We start from the raw sequence: 10,653 nt of genomic DNA, 5'->3' as shown, positions 1-10,653 counted from the left end.
GTACGCGGGCATTCACACCCCCGCCACCGCTGCACAGCTCTCCACAGCGAACACGGGCATTCACACCCCCTCCACCGCTGCACAGCTCTCCACAGTGAACACAGGCATTCACACCCCACTGCACAGCTCTCCACAGTGTACGCGGGCAGACCTGAGCACCTGAGTCTGGGGAATGGGGCGGGCTCGGGTCCTGTGAACCTTCACTCAGTGGAGGTTTCCAGAAGGTGGGGCCCACTGGGGTTCAGAGTACCCTCCCAGTGGGGACGCCTGGTCACCCGAGAGGCCCTAACCACATAGCCCTGCATGGGGGCTTCGCAGGGATGAGGCTGCAGAGGGGCTGGCTGAGCCCTGGGCAGGAGACAGGCGTGTGGCCAGTCTGTCCCCTCGCCACACGCTCAGAGGGCATGCAGGGTGTGCATGCAAATGGCCCAGACAACAGAGGAGCCTGTGGCTGGGTGATTAAAATCGGTTCAGAGGGCTTCCCTGGTGGCGCAGTGGTTGGGAGTCCGCCTGCCGATGCGGGGGACACGGGTTCGTGCCCCGGTCCGGGAGGATCCCACGTGCCGCGGAGCAGCTGGGCCCGTGAGCCATGGCCGCTGGGCCTGCGTGTCCGGAGCCTGTGCTCCGCAACGGGAGAGGCCACAACAGTGAGAGGCCCGCGTACCACAAAAAAAAAAAAAAAAAAAAAAAAAAAATCGGGTCAGAATCAGCGGCCATCTTGCTGATTCACCGAGATGGAGCCCGGTGGGGCAGGGCGCGAGCTTCCCGGGAGCCCAGAGCCCAGGGTGCGCCAGGGCCTGGGGGTCCGGCCTGCCTGTGAAGGCGTGAAGCGGTGGGCGCGGCATGCTGAGGTGAGGCCAGCCTCGGTCTCTGCCTGTGAAGCGTCCGAACTGGACGCGCCTCCCAGCCTCCCCACTGCGGCCGCCAGCAGCCCCCCGGTGTCCCACCCCTCGTTCACACAGAACTAGAAACACACAGCCCTGCGTGCAGCCTGGGTCCAGGTGCTGCCGGGCGGGGTCCCCGGGGTGTGGGGTACACCAGTGAGTCAGGAGGCGACAGCGCTGAGCAAACAGGAGGGAGGTGCCACCCGGGGGCCAGGGCTGGATGCGGGGCGCCCAGGGGCCTCGCAGCCGTGGGCGCGTCCCCGGCCTGGGAGGAGGTGGGGCTGCGTCCCTACCCTCCTTTCCCAGAAAAGGAAGCTCCGGGAGGGGCTCTCATCACAAGAGGGGCCCTTCACCTCCGAGCCGCAGCTGAGCAGCTGTGACACCGGCCAGCTGAGGAGGGGGCCATCAGGGGCCTGAGTGACCCTTGAGGGCATTGGGAGGGTTGCCAGGGATGGATGGGTGGGTCTGATATGGGTGGAGAAGGTATGAGGGGTGCTTGGGGGGGCCAGCTAGTGAGACGGGGGAGGGTCCCCAGGAGCCCCCCAGGAAGGATCCAGAGACCCCTTGGTGGGCAGGTTCCCTGCTGGTGCTGAGCCTGACACGGGCAGCTGACCCCACGGGGCTGGGGTCCCAGCCCCACCCCAAGCACCTCCCCTGACTTCCAGAACCTTCTGGAACCCCACAGTGTGCTGCCCTCTGCTGGGCGCCAGGAAGAGATTCGAGGAGCCCACCCTCCCTTGAGCCCATGGGACCCAAGGAGGAAAGGCCTCTGTGACCCCTTGGCTCTGAGGGGCCAGAGGAGGGGGGAGGGGTCCTCAGGAATGAGCGGTGGCCAAACGGAGCCAGCCTGGGGGCTGGAGTCCTGGGGGGGGCTGGGGTCCTGGGGGGTCAAGCAAGGGCCTCGGGTGGAAGGAACAGCCGGGGGATGTTGGGGCGGGAGGGGCGTGGGGAATGGCCATCCAGCCCGGGGGGGGCGCCACTCAGGGACCAGGGGGTTGGGGACCCAGGTGGGGTGCAGATGGGGACACTGAGGTCAGTGCGGGGGCTGGGGTCCCACGGGAGCGGGCCCCTACCTCCCCAGGTCCACACCCGGCGCACCAAGAACCAAGACCAAGCGGAGGACAGCCTGGACGGGGCCCCCAGGACGCACGGCCGGCGCCCGCCTTCCCCCACCCCGGCCTCCCGCCCGCCAGCGGGCCGTCCGGAGCCGTCTCCAGAGCCTGCGGGCTGTTTGCCAGCGACCGTGACAGAAGCCCTTTGTTACTCACTGGCAGTCGGAGGCCGAGGGCCGGTAGTAGAAGGGGGGCACTTCGGACTCAAATGCGGCTCTGGCGACATGGTTTCCACGGGAGGTCATGAACTGCAAGAGAGAGGGTGGGTCAGGGCCCCAGAGGCCAAGGCCGGCTGACCCCAGGGCCCTGGCAGCTCGGCGCCTGGAAGGGAGTGAGCAAGGGTTAGGGGACTGCCCTTCCCCGCAGCTGGCGGGGGCCAGGTGCCTCCAGAACGGGGCCCTCCTTGGACGAAGGCCCTTGCCCCTGGCCTCACACGAGGCCTGGCTTGTCCACTCTGCCTGAGCGGCACAGAAGAAGCCCACGTTCCTGTAGGGCAGCCACGCTGCAGAGACCAGGCATGCGGCTGCAAGCTGTGAACAAGCTGGGGGGTGGGGGTGACGGGGAGCCTCTGGAGCAGCTGCCATGCGGGGCGTCCCGGGCCCAGAAACAGCACGTGCAAAGGCCCTGAGGTGGAGCGAGCTGGGCATACTGGAGGAGATGCCCTGCCCTGGCCTGGCCGGCGTGGGCAGGGGGCCTGACCACAGGGGCCTCAAGAGCAGGGAGGGAGTGTGGGCTGCTGGTGCCCTAACCCCTCCCTCTAAGTCATCGCATCTGAGGACCGTCAGGCCGTAGATGTGGACGATCAGTGGGGAAAAAATCACAAACAATAAGATGCTTCAGCAAAAGGCTGGCACCAACTTAGAATCCTAAAAGTGATGGCTTTTCTATACAAAACACTGATCTGCTCAGAGGTCTAATAGGAGGAGAGGCCGCCGCTAAGAGCAGGTGGACAAAACACCTAAGAACTAGCTCTAATGAGGGTCACTCAGTCTCCATGAAGAAACTGTCCTGTGCTCCAGGGCAGCAAAAGCAACTCCAGAGACATACCAAGTTCGTGGTCAGGGAGACAGAAAGCATGCTGTCTCCCTATGTTGGTCTATTTTTAGCAATTCTCAAAAAAAGAAAACCAGGAATAGAATTTTCAAGAGCTATTAGCAAAGATTCTAAAGTTCATTTTAAAGTTAACAAGCAAAAGCATCCTAGAAAATTCTGAAAATGAAATGCTTCCCGCCAGATATTCAAGCCTGTTATAATGCTACTATGAGTCAAACAGTACTGACCAGAAAGGCTGAAAGGTCCAGAAACAGATCCAATGGGATCAACATTAAACAGGTTTAGTAGGACAAGTGGTGTACAACAGTGGTAACATCTCAGATCGACGGGGGAAGTGCCCATTACTTGATAACCAGTAAGAAACTGGAAACTACTGGAGAAAAGGGGGTATGCCTTTCAGCAAAGTAAACTCCAACTGGATTAAAGACTGAATTTCCAAAGTTAGACAATACAAATAGTAGATGAAGGGAATTCCCTGGCGGTCCAGCGGTTAAGGCTCCATGCCTCCACTGCAGGGGGCACGAGTTCAACCCCTGGTCAGGGAACTAAGATCCCGCATGCTGTGCAGCGTGGCCAAAGGTAGATGAAAATCACGGGATGATTTAAAAAATAATTTTAGGAAAATATGGAAGGAAATCTTCATGACTTTGGGTTAGGAGTGGTTTCTTAGAGGTGACACCAAAAGCACAAGTAACAAAAGAAAAAAAAAATCAATGGAACTTCATCAAAATTAAAAACTTTTGTGTTTCTAAGGACACCATCAGGAAAGTGAAAAGATTTATGAACCTTAAAAACACGAGGCTCATGAGAAACGGACACAATGCCACACAGCATAGGACTGCTTTTGTACGAAACACCCAGAACAGGCAAATCCAGAGACAGAAAAGACAACTGGGGGTCTCGGGGTGGGGAGTGGCCACGAAGGGGGACGGGTCTCCCCTGAGGTGAGGGGAATGTTCTGGAACGAGACAGAGGTGACGGTTGAACAAGACTGTGAATGTGCTTATTTATTTTTTTACTGCAGTGTAGTTGACATACAGTATTGGTTTCAGTTGTACGGCATAGTGGTTCGACATTTATACACGTTACGAGATGACAAAGTCATTACAACATTGTTGGCTGTACCCCCTGTGCTGTACGTTACATCCCGTGACTTACTTGTCATATGACTGACGTTCATGCCTCTGAGTACCCTGCACCTACTTCTTCTGTTCCCCCGCCCCCTTCCCTCTGGCAACAGCTGTTTGTTCTCTGTACCTATGAGTCTGTTTCTGTTTTTTAATATTTGTTAATTTTGTTTTCCAGATGCCACATGTAAGGGAGATCATACAGTACTTCTCTGTCTGTGTCTGACAGATTTCACTTAGCATAATACTACCCTCTAGGTCCATCCGTGTTGTCGCAGATTGTAAAATATCGCTTTTTTATGGGTGAGTAATATTCCATTGTATATATACACCACATCTTCCTTATCCATTCATCTGTAGGTTGCTTCCATATCTCGGTTATTGTAAATCACGCTGCAGTGAACACGGAGGTGTGTGTATCTTTTTGATTAAAAATGTTCTAGTAAACACCCAGGAGTGGGATTGTAGGATCATATGGTAGTTCTATTTTTAATTTTTGGAGGAACCTCCATACTGTTCTCTGTAGTGGCTGCACCAACTTACATTCCCACCACCAGTGTAGGAGGGTTCCCTTTTCTTTACATACTCTCCAGCATTTATTACTATTATTATTTTTTAATGAATTTACTTTACTTATTTATCTATCTTTGGCTGCGTTGGGTCTTCACTGCTGCGCGTGGGCTCCCTCCAGTTGCGGCGAGCAGCGGCTACCCTTTGTTGCGGTGCGCGGGCTTCTCACTGTGGTGGCCTCTCCTGCCGCGGAGCACAGGCTCTAGAGTACAAGCTCAGTAGTTGTGGCTTGCAGGCTCTAGAGTGCAGGCTCGGTAGTTGTGGCGCACGGGCTTAGCTGCTCCGCGGCATGTGGGATCTTCCCGGACCAGGGCTTGAACCCATGTCCCCCGCATTGGCAGGCGGATTCTTAACCACTGCGCTACCAGGGAAGTCCAGCATTTATTACTTGTAGACTTTTTAATGATGGCCATTCTGACTGGCGTGAGGTGGTACCTCATTGCGGTTTTCATTTGCATTTCTCTAATAATTAGCGACAGTGAGCGCCTTTGCATGTGCCTACCTATTGGCCATATGTATCTCTTCTTTGGAAAAATGTCTGTTCAGGTCCTCTGCCCATTTTTAATCGGACAGTTTCTTTTTTTGATACTGAGTTGTATGAGTTCTTTGTATATTTTGTGTAATAACCCTTATTGCATAAATTGTTTGCAAATATCTTCTCCCGTTTGGTAGGTGGCTTTTGCATTTTGTTGACAGTTTCCTTCGCTGTGCAAAAGCTTTTTAGTTTGCTGTAGCCCCATTTGTTTATTCTTGCTCTTGCTTCCCTTGCCTGAGAGACAGATCCAAAACGATATTGCTAAGATGGATGTCAAAGAGCATATGCTGTCTGTGCTCTCTTCTAGAAGGTTTATGGTTTCAGGTCCTATATTTAGGTCTTTAATCGATGGTTCCAGGTCTTACACTTAGGTCTTTATCCGTTTTGAGTTTACTTTTCATATACGGTGTAACAAAGTGGTCCAAGTTTCATTCTTTTGCATGTGGCTGTCCAGTTTTCCCAACACCATTTATAGAAGAGACTCTCCCCCATTGTATGTTCCTGTCTCTGGATTATTCGCTTCATTTTTTAAACATTTATTTTATTGAGAACTTCCCTCGTGGCACAGTGGTTATGAATCCGCCTGCCAACGCAGGAGACACGGGTTCGAGCCCTGGTCCAGGAAGATCCCACATGCCACGGAGCAACTGAGTCCACGAGCCACAACTACTGAGCCCGCGAGCAACAACTACTGAAGCCCATGTGCCTGGAGCCCATGCTCCGCAACAAGAGAAGCCACCACAATGAGAAGCCCACACACCACAAGGAAGAGTAGCCCCCGCTGGCCACAACTAGAGAAAGCCCGTGCGCATCAACGAAGACCCAATGCTGCCAAAAGTAAAATTTATTAAAAAAATTATTTTATTGAAGTATAGTTGATTTAAAACGTTGTGTTAATTTCTGCTGTAGAGCAAAGTGATTCAGTTACACATATTGTATATTCTTTTCATATTCTTTTCCATTAGGTTTATCACAGGATATTGAATATAGTTCTGTGAGCTGTACAGTAGAACTTTGTTGTTTATCCATTTATACATAATAGTTTACATCTGCTCATCCCAAACTGCCAGTACTTCCCTCCCCCAGCTCCCCTCCCCTCCAGCAACCACGAGTCTGTTCTCTATGTCTGTGAGTCTGTTTCTGTTTCATAGATAAGTTCATTTGTGTCGTATTTCAGATTCCACATATAAGTGATGTCATAAGGTATTTGTCTTTCTCCTTATGACTTACTTCGCTTGGTAGGATAATCTCTAGGTTCATCCATGTAGCTGTAAATGGCATTATTTCATTCTTTTTTATGGCTGAGTAGTATTCCATTATATACATGTACCACTTTGATTGTTCACTTTAAAATGAATTTTATGTTACATGAATTTCACCTCAGTAATTGAAAAAATTACATAGCTCCTTAAGAATATAAACTGCACTTTTTGCATTTTAAAAATATTTTAGGGCTTCCCTGGTGGCGCAGTGGTTGAGAGTCCGCCTGCCGATGCAGGGGACGTGGGTTCGTGCCCCGGTCTGGGAGGATCCCACATGCCGTGGAGCGGCTGGGCCCGTGAGCCATGGCCGCTGGGCCTGCATGTCCGGAGCCTGTGCTCCGCAATGGGAGAGGCCACAACAGTTAGAGGCCCGTGTACCGCAAAAAAAAAAAAAAAAAAAATTTTTAAAGTAAAGTTAAAATACAACCAACAGGATGAGAAGAACTACTTGCAAATGCTAAATCTGATGAGGGATTTGTGTCCAGAATACATAAAGAACTCAATAATAAAATCACCTAACTCAATAATAAACAGACAACCCATTTTTAAAACGGGCAGAGGATTTGAATGGACATTTCTCCAAAGAAGATACACAAAAAGGGACTTCCCTGGTGGTGCAGTGGTTAAGAGTCTGCCTGCCAATGCAGGGGACACGGGTTCTATCCCTGGTCTGGGAAGATCCCACATGCCGTGGAGCAACTAGGCCCGTGAGCCACAGCTACTGAGCCTGAGCTCTAGAACCCGTGAGCCACAACTACAGAGCCCACATGCCACAACTACTGAAGCCCGCGCGCCTAGAGCCCGTGCTCCACAACAAGGGAAACCACCACGATGAGAAGCCTGCACACCACAATGAAGAGTAGCCCCCGTTCGCCGCAGCTAGAGGGAGCCCGCGTGCAGCAACAAAGACCCAACACAGCCCAAAATAAATAAATAAATAAATAAATTTATTAAAAAAAAAAAAAAAAAGAAGACACACAAATGGCCAAGAAGCACATGAAACGATGCTCAATGTTACTCATCATTAGGGAAGTGGGAACCAAAAGCACAAGACCCCGCCACGCACCCAGCAGGACGGCCGAAGTCAGACAGATGGCAATGGATGCTGGAGAAGACGCAGAGAAACTGGAATCCACATGGATCGTTGGTGGGGATGGGCAGCTGTGCTGGGAAAAGCCTGGCAGATCCCCAAACATTAAACACAGAGCCACCGTAAGGCCCGGCAGTGCCACTCCCTTCTGAGAGGACTGAAAGCACAGAAATATTCTGAGCAGCATTGTTCAGAAGAGCTGGAAAAACGAGACAACCCAGGTGTCCATCAGCTGGGGAACGGATCAACAAGATGTGGTCCATCCATGCGATGGAAATGACCTCGGCCATAAAAAGCAATGAAGTGCAGCCACCTCGATGACGTAGATGAACCTTGAAAACATGGTGCTCAGTGAAAGAGGACACAGGAGCCGCACGTGGTGTGATTCCACCGACTCGAAGCGTCCGGATCAGGCAAATCCATCAAGACAGAAAGCAGAGGTCCTGCTCTCAGGAGGAGCTGGGGTGGGGAGAGTGCTGGGGAGTGGTGGCTAGTGGGCACAGGCTTATCTGGGGATATGAAAATATTCTGAAATTAGATCGTGGCAATGGTTGCACAGCCCTGAGAATTCATGAAAACTACTGAATCGTACACTTTAAAAGGGTGAGGCGTATGGTGTGTGAATGACAGAAATCGGGCTGTTGTGAGTAAAGAGGGCAGGGCAGGCCCACCTAAGCGTGCTGTAAACCCCAAAACCACAAAAGGCAAGGCTGATCAATGTCATTACTTCAAAGTAAAAACGTTTCCACTGCAAAAACCACCATGAGCAGAGTCAAAAGACACCCTTGAGAAAAACGCCTTCACCTACCGTCTCTGAGGGCTGCAGCCCTCCTACGTAAAAACCCCCGAGAAAACGGAAGCAGCTCACAGCAGCGGCCCGGGGCCCGGAAATTCACAGATGGCTCTGAAATGTCTCCTAAGACGCTGCACCTCACTCAAGACGAGAAAAGACCCTACTGGGAACAAGGGTTCACCTCTCTGTCGGCAAAGACGGGCCCTGGGAGACAGGGGTCGGCAGGAACGCGGGCAAATGCTCTCAGACGTGCGGGCACAGGCGTGGCTATGAGGGGGAGACTGGCAAAATCCTTAAAACTAGTCACAGAGCCTCTGAACTCCCCTTCGAGGAATGTGAGCCCCATCGCTGCCCCCCGCAGGAGGTGATGCTTCCGCCGGCCCGGTGGTCACGGTGGGAAGACCCCCTGCGCCCTTGTGTGCACAGAGGAGCCTGCTGGGTAACTGGGACTCTCCAGGCAGGGGTGCACCGGGCAGCCACGGCCTGAGACACACGGCCGTCCCAGGGGCACCCGCATTCCCCGGAGTCTGTGCACATGGACACGGGGAAACGCCCCAGGGTCCGCCACCCGTGACCGTGGTCGGTCCACACAGTGGGTGTCACTGGGCCTTTATAAAGTGGGGGAAGCGCTCGTGTGGTGGCTTAGGCCTGGGGGAGGGGTGGGAGCTGAGGGCTCGGGGTGCTTTCTGAAGTGATGAAAATGTTCTAAAATTGACTGTGGTGACGATTGCTCAACTCAGTGACTGTGCCATAAACCGCTGAATTGGGCTTCAAAGAACGAGTTGTGTGCCTTGTGAATTATATTTCAATAAGCTTCTCTAAAGGAGATGCTACAGAAAACTACAAAGTTTGGGGGAAAAATCATGAAAAGAAACAAAAGGAAAAGGCATGGACGAGGGTCCCGCGCGCCTGGCCCACAGCCAGGGCCGAGCTCCCCGCATCACAGCCGCCCTCCCGGGAGCGGGCCTGGCTCACACAGGCTCAGGACCCCCAGCCAACCACCAGCCCAGGGACTCATGGGCAGAGTGAGGGGAGGACCGGGCCCCGGAGGCCCGGCAGGCCCCCGTCCCCACCGCCCCACCCCACCTTGGGGCAGGGGTCCAGCACCCTGCAGGCCAAGCCCTGCCAGCCCCTCGAGGTCACCTCTGTTTTAATGGTGGAGAAGAGGGGCAGACGACAGAAAGGGGATGAAGGCCCCTCTCAGCTCCCAGCGCCCCCGTCCCACGCCTGCACCACTGGCACCAACCCGGCCTCTCTTCGGACCTTCTCACAAGCGTTCACAGGTGGAAAGCAGAGCTTTCCTGGTGGCACCCGTGTCCAGGACCCTCTCCCTCTCTCCTCACGAGGCATCACACCCTGCAGGGCGTCAAGGCAGCCTCCGCCTCCACTGTCTGACCACTGGGGTGAGGGTGCCTCCAGCCACATGTGTGAATGTTTCACGTGCACAGGGCGGCTTCGTTACCTGCAGACTGACTTGGCAGGAAGGCCTGGGTAGGCCCGGGACTCTGCATTTCTAACAAGCTCTGGGGAGGCTGCTGCCACCAAGGCTGCATGGACAGCAGCAAACTGCTACTCCCGGAAGCAGGGGGAGCACCGAGCCTGGATCCCCAGCCCTGAGGCAGCCACCAGCCAGGGAACTCCTCCTCTCGCTGGGTGGGCATGGTCACCACGCCCCCGACCCCCTGACCCTGGAGTCAAATTTGAGGAGTTAGGGGGCCTGCCCCTCGGCTCCCACACATCTCCCCGCAGCCTCCATCAGGGGTCAGGCCCCACCTGGGCAGCCTCCACAGCCACAGCCCTCTGTCTGGAACTCACTACCCCAGGCTGTGCCCTGCTCTCACCTTCAGTCAGGCTGCGGGGCCCTGCCTGCCACCCCGGCCCAAGTCACCACCCCCTGCCCACCAGCAACCTGCGTGTCCCCCTCTCTAAGGCCTTCTCCAGGGGCCAGCCACTCGCCAGGCCCCCCATAGCAATTGTGCAATAAACACGGGTCAGGTGGATGGATGGGTGGGTGGGTGGGTGGATGGGTGGGTGGATGGATGGGTGGGTGGATGGATGGGTGGGTAGATGGGTGGGTAGGTGGGTGGATGGATGGGTGGATGGATGCGTGGATGGATGGGTGGATGGATGCGTGGATGGATGGGTGGATGGATGCGTGGATGGATGGATGCGTGGATGGGTGGGTGGGTGGATGGGTGGGTGGGTGGGTGGATGGGTGGGTGGATGG

The 10,653-nt window shown here is 54.4% G+C and overlaps 1 protein-coding gene across 15 annotated transcripts in view; it reads right to left on the bottom strand.

Moving 5' to 3' along the window:
- The window catches only part of ADAP1 (ArfGAP with dual PH domains 1), an 86,776-nt gene that overhangs the window by 31,116 nt on the left and 45,007 nt on the right, over positions 1 to 10,653 (bottom strand). For all 15 annotated transcript variants that reach the window (XR_003793035.1, XR_003793034.1, XM_029219791.1 and 12 more), the window contains one exon: positions 2,153 to 2,244. Coding sequence is in view for 13 of the 15 variants with exons in the window: in XM_029219791.1 (XP_029075624.1) it covers positions 2,153 to 2,244 (92 nt within the window). In the remaining 2 variants the exon portion in view is untranslated. The remainder of the gene's footprint in view (positions 1 to 2,152; positions 2,245 to 10,653) is intronic.

Source organism: Monodon monoceros, unplaced genomic scaffold (genome assembly GCF_005190385.1).
Source record: "Monodon monoceros isolate NGI ecotype Baffin Bay Population unplaced genomic scaffold, NGI_Narwhal_1 Super_Scaffold_13, whole genome shotgun sequence".
Lineage (NCBI taxonomy): Eukaryota > Metazoa > Chordata > Mammalia > Artiodactyla > Monodontidae > Monodon > Monodon monoceros.
Note: the sequence above shows the minus strand (reverse complement) of the source record. Positions and strands in the feature narration are given on the sequence as shown.